Below are 15986 nucleotides of genomic sequence, written 5' to 3'. Positions count from 1 at the left end.
CCCACCGCTTTTTTCCTAAGCCATGGTTTGTCAAAGTGACTGCTGTGGTATTTTTCATTAGTTCTACAGATTGACATTTCCCTCCCTCTCGCTTTCCCCCCACCAGTCTTCAGCCCCGTCTCCTGTCTCAGAGGAGAACACAGCCAATGAGTTCACTGAGAAAATCGGTATGTTCCTAATTACTACTGTCCAATGTAGAACAGAACAGGAAACTCTGTGTAATAATACTATGACAGATGAGCAATACAAAACATGTCATTATTGTTTGTTTTGAGATGATCTTCCTAGATGTTTATTAAGCTCATTTAAGAATGACAGATACAAAGTGCCAATCATTGAGGGATACTGATTCCTCCAATGATCTGTGTGTGGTGATGATGTCTCATCCCTCCATCTCAGCCCTGCTGGAGAAGGAAAGCAAAGAGAAGGATGAGAGGATGAATAAGATCAAGGCGGTGGCTGTGAAAGCCAGGAAGGAGCTGGACACCAGCAGGAAAGAGGCTGTGTCGCTGAAGGAGGAAGTGGAGGGGTTGAAGGCTGAGAGAGAGCGAGTGACCAGCTCAATGAAAGACATCATCCATGGAGCAGAGGGATACAAGGTACTACTCACCCCTGACCCCTAGCCCAGACCCCTCACTACATCCCTACCTTATACAGAATGAACAACACAGAATAGTGAATTGCTTATTTAGCCGGTGGTACAAATCTGTTTTATTACAAAAAACACTTGAAGAGATCATGAGGAAAATAACAGTGTCTTTTCCCCCAATGCTCTAGCTTTCTGGCCATAACTGCTAAGTGTGTCTGTTCAGCAGAGAGCTTTCTGTTTGTGTTTCAGTTAGTATAATGCACAACAGCCACATTAAATGGGATCAGACGGTTGTCTTTATGAATTGGCTCTGCAAGCCATTAGAGATCAAATCACTCTGCTGTGTTTAATGGGAGTTTTGTTCTAGACCTGAATGGATGACCGAAAATAACTTCTGGACCTCAGAACAGCGTTTACTCACCACTGACTGGAAGAAACGTTTTCCTTTAACGAGTCCGACGAGAAGGATATCCTGCTTTCACTGGATCGGGCCCAGGTCCCTGCCTTTTGCGTGAAGAAAAGACGCAGGAAAAGTGGCCGCAGATTGGGCAGCCTTCTGAGAATCCGTAGATGAGCGAGTAAACTCCCATTGGCAGCCGTTCTTCTTGCTAACTTGCAATCATTGGAAAATAAAATTGATGACCTACGATTAAGATTATCCTACCAACGGGACAAAAACTGTAACATCTTGTGTTTCACTGAGACATGGCTGAACAATGATACGGACAATATAGAGCTAGCGGGATTTTCCATGCACCGGCAGAACAGAGACGCTACCTCTGGTAAGATGAGTACCTGAGGTATGATAAGCTGTAGACCACACTATCTACCAAGAGAGTTCTTATCTATATTATTCGTAGCCGTCTATTTACTACCACGAAGCTGGCACTAAGACCGCTCTCAACCAACTCTGTAAGGCCATAAGCAAAGAAGAAAATGTCACATGAAAATGTTCTCGTCATATCTCCTGAAACTATAGCATCCAGCAACACTCCACAGCTGACGCGCGGATGCTACACTCAACTGTTTTGCTAACAGACTCCATTGGCATTGAGGAGTATACCACCTCAGTCATTGGCTCATCAATAAATCCATTGACGACGTCGTCCTCACAGTGACTGTACATACATATCCCAACCAGAAGCCACTATGCTCTCAGATGAACCATCAAACAAGCAAAGTGTCAAGATTGAATCCTACTACACCGGCTCTGGCGCTCTTCGGATGTGGCAGCAACTAGAGAAGAAAAAGCTAAATGCCTAGACCACCTTTACTCCACACACAGAGATGCATACAAAGCTCTCCCCAAGTGTCTTCACTGCCAACCTCCATTTGGTTTCAAATCTGAAGAAAACCATAATTTATATCCTCCTGAAACTGGTCATTTCTCAGCAGGAAGTACCAGCAACAGATGACAATTGCTCAACCTGGACAAAAGGAACAAGTGGTTCAGCTGAAGTGCCCATAAAGCTGACCCCCTAAATACCTCCCTTTGTATCCTGGACTGCTGCTACTCACTGTTTATTATCTATGTACACCACGAGTCACCAAACATGACTCAACACCATCACCCCCAACACCTACATGTACACATTACCTCAACTAGCCTGTACTACTGTTTATTATCTATGCATAGTCACTCCACCCCCACCTACATGTACCCCAGATCTTCAAAAGGTTACCTCAACTAGCCTGTACTACTGTTTATTATCTACTGCATATCCAGTCACTCCCCACCCCAGTCACCTACATGTACACATTAATAGTTTCCTCAACTAGCCTGTACTACTGTTTATTATCTATGCATAGTCACTCCACCCCCACCTACATGTACACATTACCTCAACTAGCCTGTACTACTGTTTATTATCTATGCATAGTCAATCCACCCCCACCTACATGTACACATTACCTCAACTAGCCTGTACTACTGTTTATTATCTATGCATAGTCACTCCACCCCCACCTACATGTACACATTACCTCAACTAGCCTGTACTACTGTTTATTATCTATGCATAGTCACTCCACCCCACCTACATGTACACATTACCTCAACTAGCCTGTACTACTGTTTATTATCTATGCATAGTTACTCCACCCCCACCTACATGTACACATTACCTCAACTAGCCTGTACTACTGTTTATTATCTATGCATAGTCACTCCACCCCCACCTACATGTACACATTACCTCAACTAGCCTGTACTACTGTTTATTATCTATGCATAGTCACTCCACCCCCACCTACATGTATTTTTAATGTTCTAATTACGTTGTTAACCAGTTTATAATCGCAATAAGGCTCCTCGGGGGTTTGTGGTATATGGCCAATATACCACGGCTAAGGGCTGTATCTAGGCACTCCGTGTTGTGTCGTGCCTAAAACATACCACACCACCTCGTGCCTTATTGCTTAATTAAGCTGCACAACGCCTATTCAATAGTGAATGTGTTTAATACTAAGTGTGTGTGTTACAGAACTTGCAGCTGGACTACGACAGGCAGACAGAGCAGCTGGATAAGGAGAGAGAGACGGTGGAGGGAGCTGAGAAACAGATCTCCGAGCTGACCAAACGACTAAACAACGCAGTACAACAGGTAACACAGACACACAAACTACAGTCTCACACACAAACCATGCTCAGAAGTCATCCAGCGTGCTCAACCAAACTGACAATTTACCCCCTCGGTCCAAATACAAACTGTCCATTAGTTCATTATTTTCATTCCTCCTCTTCTTATGATTATATTTTTCTCTTCCTAATTGTCTGTTTCTTGTGAAGTAACGGAGTGTGTGTAAATTAACCAGTGGCTGGTTCCATCTGCTGTTGTGGTGTTGTCAGTCTACTGAGACAGATGCTGGTCTTGGCTGTGTGAGCCGAGAGCTCCCCTGGGACAATACAGACAGAGAAACTCATAACAGTGTCTGAGACATCCCTGGATGTCTTTATGTTAGATATGTTTACCTGGTGTGATGTTTTTGTTGAAGTGTTCTGTAGCCCTGGCTGGCTGATTTATATGGCCAAGGGGACTGGTGTTTGCCAAGAACTCATGAGTGAAGTTTGATTGTGTGTGTGTTCTGTGTCCAGCATGAACAGTTGTGGTCGGAGAGAGAGGACCTGATGACCGAATTGGAGACTCTGAGGAATACGGTGAGACAGATTGAAGGACAGACAGCAGAACTACACAGACAGACAGACACCCTGAACAGAGACCTGCAGGCTGAGCGACTACTGAAGGAACAGAAGACAAAGGTGTGTGTGTGTGAGAGGTGTGTGAGAGGTGTGTTCATGCTTAAGGGGTATGTTTAAGGTTAAGGAAAATAGGATTTGGAATCCGTTGTTGGTCACCCAAAAATATAACCGTGTTTTGTGTCTCCAGGAGCTGTCGTCGTTGCAGAAGGAGGTGGAGGAGTTGACAGTTCAGCTCCGCAGACAGAAGCAGCAGTCTCAGCAGACAACACAGGAGCTGGAGCAGCTACGCAAGGTACACAATACCCCGCACACACACGCACACACATGGCAAGGCCAATTAAATAAAGAGGTGGTAAAGCTCTTACTTATAACCTTCACTGGGAGCTGTGTTTCGTGGTCATGTGTGTTGTGATGTGTGTGATGTGTGTCGTGATGTGTGTCGTGGTGATGTGATGTGTGTCGTGATGTTGTGATGTGTGCAGTGATGTTGTAATGTGTGTCGTGTTGCCTCTAGTCCGAAAAAACAACACTCAGAATCTAGCAGGATGTCAAAGTAACATTTTACCCTCAAGCACTGGAAGCTGCTTTTCCATTACTCATACTAAGATATGTGTAGAAATGGGATTGTGTGTTTATATGTTACGATGCAGACAGTGTGTATATTTATTTCACCTTTATTTAACCAGGTAGGCTAGTTGAGAACACCTTTATTTAACCAGGTAGGCTAGTTGAGAACACCTTTATTTAACCAGGTAGGCTAGTTGAGAACACCTTTATTTAACCAGGTAGGCTAGTTGAGAACAAGTTCTCGTTTGCAACTGCGACCTGGCCAAGATAAAGCGTAGCAATTCAACATATACAACAACACAGAGTTACACATGGAATAAACAAAACATAGAGTCAATAATACAGTAGAACAAAAGAAAACAAAAAGTATATATACAGTGAGTGTAAATGAGGTAAATTAAGGAAATAAATAGGCCATGGTGGCGAAGTAATTACAATATAGCAATTAAACACTGGAATGGTAGATCGGCAGAAGATGACTGTGCAGGTAGAGAGACTGGGGTGCAAAGGAGCAAAATAAATACCAGTATGGGGATGTGGTAGGTAGATAGATGGGCTGTTTACAGATGGGCTATGTACAGGTGCAGTGATCTGTAGGCTGCTCTGACAGCTGGTGCTTAAAGCTAGTGAGGGAGATGTGAGTCTCCAGCTTCAGAGATTTTTGCAATTCGTTCCAGTCATGTGCAGCAGAGAACTGGAAGGAAAGACGACCAAAGGAGGAATTGGCTTTGGGGATGACCAGTGAGATATACCTGATCTATATTGATCTGTTGTGAATGTGTGTGTGTTATTCTTCCAGGAGGCCCAACAGAGCTCGTTGTTGGACATGGAGATGGCAGACTATGAACGCCTGGTCAAAGAACTCAACACCAAACTGTCAGAGAAGGACGTGTGTGTGGAGGAGCTGAAAACACAGATACACACACACACACAGAAAGAAGACACACTCAACCAGGAGATCGGTACCCACAAACACGGATCCCTACCATTTGCCCCACTGACATACTTTTACTTACTTTCCTAACGAAAGCACTAAATATTTTTTTACATTTTGTACCTTTTTATTTAACTAGGCAAGTCAGTTGAGAACAAATTATTATTTACAATGACAGCCAAACCCTCCCCTAACACAGACGACGGGGGGCCAATTGTGCGCCACCCTATGGGAATCCCGATCGTGGCCGGTTGTGATACAGCCTGGGATCGAACCCGGGTTTGTAGTGACGCCTCTAGCACGATGCAGTGCCTTAGAACGCTGCGCCACTCAAGGAACCCCTAACAATCTAAGTTTACTGAAAATCAGTGTATACTCTCTGTGTATGTCTCTATAATATGTTTCATTCATTATAACAATGGCCTTTTTACTGTTATCCATTCTTCTATCCTGTTTCTGTGTGTTCTCCCAGAGGTTCTGAAGTCCCAGCTGGACCAAGGGGAGGATAAGAGCTCCAAGATGAAACAGCTGCTGGTGAAAACCAAGAAAGACCTGGCTGATGCCAAGAGACAGGTCAGACCCAAGGGACCTGGTTACCTGGACTACAGAGAGAGTTCCAGTGGACCTCTTCCTACATCACTACTTTAGTCTTATGAGTGTTTACAGTGTTCTGTAATACATTGGAGTTGGGGTTTCCTTGAATGTGTAGTGGCTGTGAAGGTAAGTAGTGTATTACGTGTGTGTGTGTGTGTGTGTGTGCAGGAAGCCATTCAGATGATGACGCTGGCCTCTCTGAAGGGAGAGCTGGAGGCACATCAACAGCAACTAGAGAACAACAAGGTAAGATGGCAGACCCTGAATCCATTCAGACAGACTTAATGTGTTGTGAAATCTGTTGTGAATGGATTGTAATGTTTTTAAAATGATATAATTGCCTTAATTTTACTGGACCCCAGGAAGAGTAGCTGCTGCCTTGGCAGCATCTAATGGGGATCTATAATAAATACAAATAGACATCTGAGCCTGCAACAAGACTGTGCTTTCAATGAAACGCCCTCTGTCTGAAAGGGGTAATGGACGAGTACATACTGTGTCACAATGTTATCTGTCCCTAAGTGTTGTATCAGTTATCAAATAAAATAAAATGTATTTATATAGCCCTTCGTACATCAGCTGATATCTCAAAGTGCTGTACAGAAACCCAGTCTAAAACCCCAAACAGCAAGCAATGCAGGTGTAGAAGCACGGTGGCTAGGAAAAACTCCCTAGAAAGGCCAAAACCTAGGAAGAAACCTAGAGAGGAACCAGGCTATGTGGGGTGGCCAGTCCTCTTCTGGCTCTGCCGGGTGGAGATTATAACAGAACATGGCCAAGATGTTAAAATGTTCATAAATGACCAGCATGGTCGAATAATAATAAGGCAGAACAGTTGAAACTGGAGCAGCAGCACGGTCAGGTGGACTGGGGAATGGTCCAGGGCTCAGGTCCTCCGAGAAAGAGAAAGAAAGAGAGGAGAGAATTAGAGAACGCACACTTAGATTCACACAGGACACCGAATAGGACAGGAGAAGTACTCCAGATAAACAAACTGACCCTAGCCCCCCGACACATAAACTACTAGTTATCAGTGGCTCTTGTGTTCTTGTATAGATCCAGTGCTGTGACCTGACTGCGGAGCGCCACAGACTGCAGGAGCAGCTGAGGACTCTGACTGAACAACAGCAGAGAACAAGCAGCTCCCTACAACAGAGACTGACCACACTACAACAGGAGGCTAACACTGCCAAGGTAGGTACACTCACAATCATCATCCAGTTCTCTCCTCCCTCTCTCATCTCTTATTTTCCCTTTATATCTCGTCTCCGTTCCTCTACCCTAAACCCCATCTCTCTCTCTCTCATTCTCCCTCACCTTCTCTCTCTTCTCTCCCAACTTCTCTCTCCTTCTCCCTCTCCTTCGCACTCCCTCTCCTTTCCTCTCTCCCTCTCTCTTTCTCTCTCTCTCCATCCCCTCTCCTTCGCACTCCCTCTCCTTTCCTCTCTCCCTCTCTCTCTCCATCCCCTCTCTCAGCTCAGGCAGTAGAAATATCGCTATGGATTTCTCATCAGTTAAGTGTTAGTGTGCAGCTTTGCTAAATGGTTGGAACCAAACATTTTATTATGGGGGTGTCCCCCTGGGGTCCAGTGGGTGATGATGAATGGTACGGTCTGGCTCCACGTTAGAGGAAGTGCTGCTGGGTTTCCTACCTCAGGGACGTACACACTAACACTGTACTATTCATTACAATACTGATACATTGGCACACAATACACCATCATGTTAATGTACTGCTGGTCTGCAGAAACACAACTACATGCAGTTCAGGGTGAAAATAGAGATGTAATATGAAAACCGCTACCACCTAATATGTGCTTCTAAAATGTGTGCTTACAAACAGTTTGTTTAGCTTTTAATTATGTAAAACATGAATTAATGTGTGATGTGAATGTTATTTCAAAGGCTGAGCTGTCATCTGTCACTGCTGAGTTTGACAGCTATAAGGTCAGAGTTCACAACGTCCTCAAACAACAGAAGAACAAAACCTCAGCACAGAGCGATGGAGACGCCACTAAACAGGAGAGGTATATCTACAGATACTGTATGTGTGGTGTGTCTTTTGATGATAATGTGTGTGTGTGTTGTGTGTCATATGATGATAATGTGTGTGTGTGTGTGTGACAGAGAGCAGATGGAGTCCTTGGTGGACCAGTATAAAGCCAAGCTGCAGGACAGTCAGCAGAGTCTGGCGGTGAGCACTGCAGAACTACAACAGCTCCAGATGGAACATGACACACTGCTGGAACGACACAACAAGATACTGCAGGAGACTGTTGCTAAAGAGGCCGAGCTCAGAGAGAGGTACGGGTTTATCTGTGCCTGAATACTTGTATTACCTCTCAGAGCTAATAGATTTGATCTCAGTCTGTTAACATTCAAGTCCACAGTAACAGTTTCCCCCTCTTTCCTTTATTTCATACTCTCTCCTCTCTTCCCCTTCCCCCCCAGATTCATGTCTCTCCAGGCTGAGATTATGTCACTGCGAACAGAGCATGCTCAGACGGTGGGTCAGCTGACCTCGCAGGCCGTGGCCCAGCGCTCAGGGTTCAGGGAGCAGATCCGCCACCTTCAGGATGAACACAGAACTACAGTAGAGACCCTGCAGAACCAGATGACCCGGCTGGAGAACCAACTGTTTACACTGCAGAAACAGACCAGTAAGACGGGAGGGAGAGGAGAGTAGAGAGAGAGAGAACAGGATTGGGTTGATAGACGGAAAGAGGAGAGTGGGGTTTTGGAAAGGAGAGGAGAGAGGGTGAGTGTTGGGTTAAAGAGGGAGAGTGGAGATAGAGGGGGAAAGGTAGAGCAGGGGTGGTGAGTAGGGCTGTGGCAGTCATGCAGAAGACTGCCGGTCTCAAGGTAGTTGACCGTTAATGAACATAAACACGTCTGGCCTCTCCAGACCTCAACACATACAAGCTGCTGAGGTGCGCCTTTGGAACAAATCCATTTAATATACACCATCACAGTTAATCCATTATTTATTTTAGTCAGGTCTAAAGAAACATGATATGAAGAAAATGTATTTCAAAACAACAGAATATGAGTTGGCCTACTGTGTTACCTGGCTATGCTCCATGCCATAGGCTATAGGATTGTACATTAAGCTGATAAAATAGACTTATAAGCCTATCTTATCATTATTTGTAGTAAGAATATAATTGAACATAGCTGAATAAAAATAGGAAGGATATTTGTCCCATTCCGGAGCGAGTTCACATATGAAGGCTATGTTGAACATAAAAGTGATCATTTGAAACAGGTTCTATAGACAACGCTAGATTTAGAGTTATTTGGCAACTTTAGTCATTAATGATACAAACCTTAGAATGTCTTGAAATCCAAACATATGGGCTGCATGGTGCGACTATATGCTATTGATGATTTGAGAAAGTCACACAGAAAGCTTCCGACTGTTCCTTTCCTCAGACTGCACAGCTGTTCTCTCAAGTGATTTTTACTAATATGTAAAATATATGTAAAATGAGTTTTGATTTAGAATGGCCCCTTATCAAATGGTCAGGAACAGGGGCAGAGGAAGAATCCATGTCATCTGTATGCACTGGAATAGAGAATGAAGGCAGCACGCTTTTCTACCGTCTGCTTTTCAATGATGCCTGGTAGGCTACTTCGCTTTTATAGCAGATCATGTGCTGAATATGAGCAGCTGAGAAGTAAATACAACAACACATTAACCACCGTTTGAGGAGTAGGAGTATGCTCTCACTGCTATTCCACGCAAACTCTGTATGCAATGGGCTCTCCAGCCTTGTTCCTGCAGCTACCCAGTGCTTACTTTGGGAAACCAAGTGAAATCTGTTCAGGAACATCGATAGTAACATGTTTTCGCAACTAAACACACTTCACTAAACTGTTGACAGCCCCTCTGCATGTTGCAGAAAGGAATAAAGGAGAGGAGGAGATGGGATATTCATTATAGCTAAAGATCATGTGTTACCCAATTAATTATGAAAATATAAAATAAATCCCTATTACTCGGCTTTTCAAATACAAATGGACTAATTGTAGGCTAACTGTAAGCCGTCCTGCACAATGAATCAACAGCAACCCCTAGGGTTATATGTTCTCTCCCAGACTCATGCGTTGACATGTTGGAGCGTAGCATAAGGTAACCAGTCCATCCAATATGCATCATTATACAGTCCTCACTCAAAGGCTAGACCAATTATGTATCAAAGACATCTTAAATCAGTTTAGTTTGATGTTTTTCTGCCATGCGTAATATGCGGTAGGCTATGTATTGTATATTGGCACAATCATCATTTTAATTAAGTGTTTTCTGGGGGGGGGGGGGGCTTGGGCTGATAAGCCTATGCATGTGCTCTAATATGCATATGGGTGTTCTGAATGAATCATCACCTTAGAAAGCTCCGTCCATTTCGTTTACATTGTTTCAACCTGCTGTTGAACTTCTTTCTTCAAATTGATCATCACTGTGAGGTCAGTTTTAAAAGTATAATGGACTGTTTTGATTGTGTTTGTGATTTTCGATTGCATTTGCACTGTACTTAAGTGACTACAAATGCAGTTATGCATGTAATGCTTTATTATAAAGGTGTGTGTTTATGGTGAAAATTGTCTTCCCCAAACTTGAAACTCACCTGCAGCCTATGTATGCCAGTTAAGCTCTACACCATTATAAATCAGATGAATGTCTTTCATTTTAAGAAGTTATTTGGCCGCTTTAGTTGTGATTACAAACCTTATCAAAACGTATACTATAGGTCTATGGGCTAGGCTACATGAGGTGTGCGACTATGATTTGAAAAAGTCGCAAAAAAAAGGCATGCGCTGTTTTTTGCCTTACTGCACAAGCTGGGCATCATTCACAAGTGATAATACATCATTCACTAATATTGTCACCCATCAGATTATTCTTCAGTTAGTGTTGTCTTTACATATACTGGAATTTGTTTTGATTTAGAATGGACCATTATCATGCACCAGTCTCGGGAACAGGGGCATGATTATTTAAAACAAAACACAAATAAAACGACATCTGTGCACTTAAATAGCAACTGGAGGACACTTTTCCCGTGGTTCATTTTCATGCCAGCCAGGTAGGCTATACTGCTGTTGTAAAGTGAAGCATTGTGCTTAATATTAGGAAAGTTGATAAATAAATATAGTAAGCTGATGGGATGCTCCTCTCTTTAATAGAGGCCATCAAAACTGTTTTTTTTATCAAGCAAATGCATAGCTTATAGAAATGTTGCGCAACATGAGCTCATGGGCTCTCATGAAGTGTTTTGATTAGAATTTCAAATACATTTAGAGAGCCTATTACCAGGCAGTTAGAAAGTTTGGTAGGCTTCTAATGACCATCAGCAGCATCAGAGCTTGGAGAAGCCTAATTACCATGACTAAACGGTCACGTAGAATTTGACTGCCGTCATGACTCGTGACCTCCGGTGTGGCACTAATACTGTCACCGTAACAGCCCTAGTTATGAGTTGAGTATGAGAGAGCAGAGCTGATAGCGATAATATATCACCTCCCATACACCTGCTCTCTGGAGCCACTTAGAGTAAACACATGCACTCTATTTTTGTCTCGCTCCCTCCCTCCCGCGGTCTGTCTTTTCATCTTACTCATCCAGTGTTGAAGTGCAGCTGTGTAAAGATGGTACACACTTCATCTCAGCAGCCTAGCCAGGTGTTAGTTAGTGTGAAGGGTACAGAGAGCCCATCCAGCCTTAACCAGCTCTGCTCTGCCCACCCCTCTGGGTGGCACTAGCACACTGGCATCTGGAGAACCTGGTCATTAGTGCCACCCTAACACACAGAGTTGGGCCAAGCAGTACTTCTGGAGACAGCAGGGCTGGATCCCTTCCTATAGTCATAAAAAGCTTCCTCTCCTTGTCTCCCTTCCTTCATCTGAACTGTAAAATGTTCTAGATTTGATTGAATCTGAAAGTGCAGATTATAGTCAAAAGGTTCCAGAGACTGTGTGTGTGGGCACATTTTACTATACTTGTGAGTACCAGAAGTCCTCACCAGAAAAGTAAAGCAACTAAAATGAAAAGAAGTGAGGACATTTTGCCAGTCCTGACTTGTAAAAAAGCTATTTTTAGGTTTAGGGAAAATAGGATTTTTAATGGGAATCAATTGTTGGTCCCCAAAAAGTCCTAACAAGTATAGTAAGACAAAGCTGTGTGTGTTCTCTAGGGTGTGAAGGGCAAGGTAGGCTGCAGGTGGTTCTACCCACAGGTTTCTCATGCTCTGTCCATCAATCAGACACTGTCTGCCCACCACCACCTGCCATTTCTCTGTCTCTCTCACACACACTCAAACACACCTACCTGTGGAATCTGCTCTTTTTCAGAACCTTTAAAAAAAATGTTTTTGTCTGTTTATAAATGTATCCCCCGGTCTTCTACACTTCTGGATTTCACACTTGTGAAATATGGAATGACATTGTTGCTCTCTGCCCAGCATGACTGTATGATATGTGTTGTCTCCCTCCAGGTCCAGCTCCAGTCCAGACCAGTCGTAAGTCAGCGGTGGACCGCCGGCCCGTGGACCAGGGGGGAACGGGGGGGCTGGGCCTCGGTGATCTCCAGTCCATGGCTAGAGAGGAGGGGGAGGGCATGGAGACCTCCGAGACAGAGTCCCTGTCATCCACATACCTACCCTCACTGGAGCAACTACTCACCTCCCCAGACCCCAAACAGGGTACGTGTGTATACATGCATGTCTCCAAAGGCTACGGAGTTATTGGATTGATTCCCACAAGGGATACTTTTTGTTATATACTGTGAACTGTGTCTTCGAAGACAACTGTCTGCTAAAGGACCATTTTGTTTGTGTGGTTGGTTGCAGAGCCGTTTGTGTGGCAGGTGGAGCCGACTAAAGAGGAGTTGAATCAGAAGTTGACCACAGCTACACGCAGTATGGAACACATGAACAGTCTACTGCATGAGACCGAAGCTACTAACGCTGTTCTGATGGAACAGGTCAATGTACGTACACACACACAGTACTGATGAAACAGATCTGCTCTCTTTCACTTACTCTCCCACTTACAGACAGTGGTGATTTTAACTTCTTCATCTTGGTGGGACAAAATATAAATAATGGATCCAATCATTTGGATTAAGACATTAATGAGTGAGCTAGGACGGACGTAGTCAATATAACTATACGTTCACCACTTTTGAAATGTACGGCAACAGAATTCAGAACATGGGGGGGTTTGAATCATGATGACGTCCGTGATCTTCAGGTCGTAGCTCTAGAAAGAGGCCCACGTTCCGAATTGGATGAAAGTTCAAAGCGTATTTTCCCAGTCGTAGCTAATTTTTCCCGAGTTCCCAGTTGTCTTGATCTCAGATTTTGCAGTTCTGTGTTAAGTTGTTTTGAGCACGGCACATCATGCTTCACTGACAGCATGGCCAATGTTGAATGTATATCATTTTAAACTCTGAAAAAATACCCATAATCTTATACTTTGGACGACACAGCCACTCCACTGAATAGCAGGCCAATGATTGATTTGCAATGCTTGCAGTTAGCCTCAGTGATTCCTTCCAAACCACTCATTGTTGAATTTGCGATTTCCAACTTGTGTAATGTGTTTATGTCCAATGGCCGATGAGCACTGAGACATTTTATCTATAATTTCTCTTCATTATTTCTCTTATGTGACAAGGATTAAAAAGGATTTGCCAGTAGATTGTCGACTTGATTCATGATGATGACTGCTTGTCCAGCTTGCTAGCTAAGATTTTGAAAGTATGATGTTGACATGATCAGGGCAATCAACGCTACTGTAGATATAATGTGATTTGAAGTAATTTTATCTGTGGCCTATAACCTTGATCCTTCTCGGATGGACATTTCTAATGTAACTCTATGGCAGCACCCAATTTTCTAGTTCTACTTAGTGGAGACGTAGTGTCCCCATGAGTGACAGAACACTGAGCCAATCACTGCTCAAATACGTCTCAATACGTATTTTCTGCTGGCTTCCACCACCACCACAGGAAGCACTGAGCTAGGCTGAAACACCTGTATTTGGAGCTGCTTTACTCAAAACAAAAAAAGAGACCCATGTTTGTATGAGGCTTTATTAACTCAACGATATATATATTTTTTTACATTATTGGCAAACTGATATGTGACACATATTAATGCCAAAATAACATGCAAAACATTGTTGCTAAAAATGTGGGGCTCAAAACAGGTGGGGCTCTGCCCTGAATACTTACATATACAGTGCGCACACATTCATACTTGTTTCTTTGTGTACTTGTTCGTTCTTCTGTAGCTGTTGAAGTCTGAAGTGCGTCGTCTGGAGCGTAACCATGAGCGAGAGAAGAGTGTAGCCAACCTGGAGTATCTGAAGAATGTCCTTTTACAGTTCATCTTCCTGCAGTCAGGCAGCGAGAGACAGGCTCTACTCCCTGTCATACACACCATGTTACAACTCAGCCCTGAGGAGAAGAATAAACTGGCTGCTATCGCAATGGGTAGGTACACACACACTGTAAACAAACACACATATATATATATACACACACACACTGTAAACAAACACACATACAGTGCCTTGCGAAAGTATTCGGCCCCCTTGAACTTTGCGACCTTTTGCCACATTTCAGGCTTCAAACATAAAGATATAAAACTGTATTTTTTTGTGAAGAATCAACAACAAGTGGGACACAATCATGAAGTGGAATGACATTTATTGGATATTTCAAACTTTTTTAACAAATCAAAAACTGAAAAATTGGGCGTGCAAAATTATTAGTGAGGGCCGAATACTTTCGCAAGGCACTGTATATAGACATACACACACTGTAAACAAACACACATACACACACACGCACTGTAAACAAACAAACATATATATATACATACACACACTGTAAACAAACACACATACACACACACACACTGTAAACAAACAAACATATATATATATACATACACACACTGTAAACAAACAAACATATATATATATATACACACACACACACTGTAAACAAACAAACATATATATATATACATACACACACACTGTAAACAAACACACATATATATATACACACACACACACTGTAAACAACACACATATATACATACACACACTGTAAACAAACACACATACACACACACACTGTAAACAAACACACATACACACACACACACTGTAAACAAACAAACATATATATATACATACACACACTGTAAACAAACACACATACACACACACTGTAAACAAACACACATACACACACACACTGTAAACAAACAAACATATATATATACATACACACACTGTAAACAAACAAACATATATATATATATATATATATATATATATATATACATACATACACACACACACTGTAAACAAACATACATACACACACACACTGTAAACAAACATATATATATATATATATATATACATACATACACACACACACTGTAAACACACACACACACACACTGTAAACAAACAAACATATATATACACACACACACACTGTAAACAACACACATATATACATACACACACTGTAAACAAACACACACACACACTGTAAACAAACACACACACACACACACTGTAAACAAACAAACATATATATACATACACACACACTGTAAACAAACACACATACATACACACTGTAAACAAGCACACATATATATATACACACACACACACTGTAAACAAACACACATATATATGCACACACTGTAAACAAGCACACACATGTATACATACACACACACTGTAAACAAACACACATGTGTATATATATATATATATATACACACACACACTGTAAACAAACAAACAAACACACACACACACTGTAAACAAACAAACACACACACACTGTAAACAAACAAACACACACACACTGTAAACAAACACACACACACTGTAAACAAACACACACATATTTACACACACACACACTGTAAACAAACACACACATATTTACACACACACACACACTGTAAACAAACACATACATACACACACACTGTGAACAAACACACATATATACATACACACATACACTGTAAACACACACACACACATTGTAAACAAACACACAT

General features: G+C 42.5%; 1 protein-coding gene across 3 annotated transcripts in view; it reads left to right on the top strand.

Moving 5' to 3' along the window:
* Positions 1–15986, top strand: part of LOC115111939 (GRIP and coiled-coil domain-containing protein 2-like) — a 32652-nt gene that overhangs the window by 11917 nt on the left and 4749 nt on the right. For all 3 annotated transcript variants that reach the window (XM_029638498.2, XM_065014095.1, XM_065014086.1), the window contains exons 9-23: positions 107–167; positions 400–599; positions 3073–3192; positions 3684–3848; positions 3976–4080; positions 5155–5317; positions 5762–5862; positions 6052–6129; positions 6940–7077; positions 7789–7910; positions 8011–8187; positions 8335–8543; positions 12375–12581; positions 12729–12868; positions 14176–14377. In XM_029638498.2, the coding sequence (XP_029494358.2) occupies positions 107–167; positions 400–599; positions 3073–3192; positions 3684–3848; positions 3976–4080; positions 5155–5317; positions 5762–5862; positions 6052–6129; positions 6940–7077; positions 7789–7910; positions 8011–8187; positions 8335–8543; positions 12375–12581; positions 12729–12868; positions 14176–14377 (2188 nt within the window). The remainder of the gene's footprint in view (positions 1–106; positions 168–399; positions 600–3072; positions 3193–3683; positions 3849–3975; positions 4081–5154; positions 5318–5761; positions 5863–6051; positions 6130–6939; positions 7078–7788; positions 7911–8010; positions 8188–8334; positions 8544–12374; positions 12582–12728; positions 12869–14175; positions 14378–15986) is intronic.

The sequence above is a fragment of the Oncorhynchus nerka genome, linkage group LG3 (assembly GCF_034236695.1).
Source record: "Oncorhynchus nerka isolate Pitt River linkage group LG3, Oner_Uvic_2.0, whole genome shotgun sequence".
Lineage (NCBI taxonomy): Eukaryota > Metazoa > Chordata > Actinopteri > Salmoniformes > Salmonidae > Oncorhynchus > Oncorhynchus nerka.
This window is presented reverse-complemented; position numbering and strand designations above follow the sequence as displayed.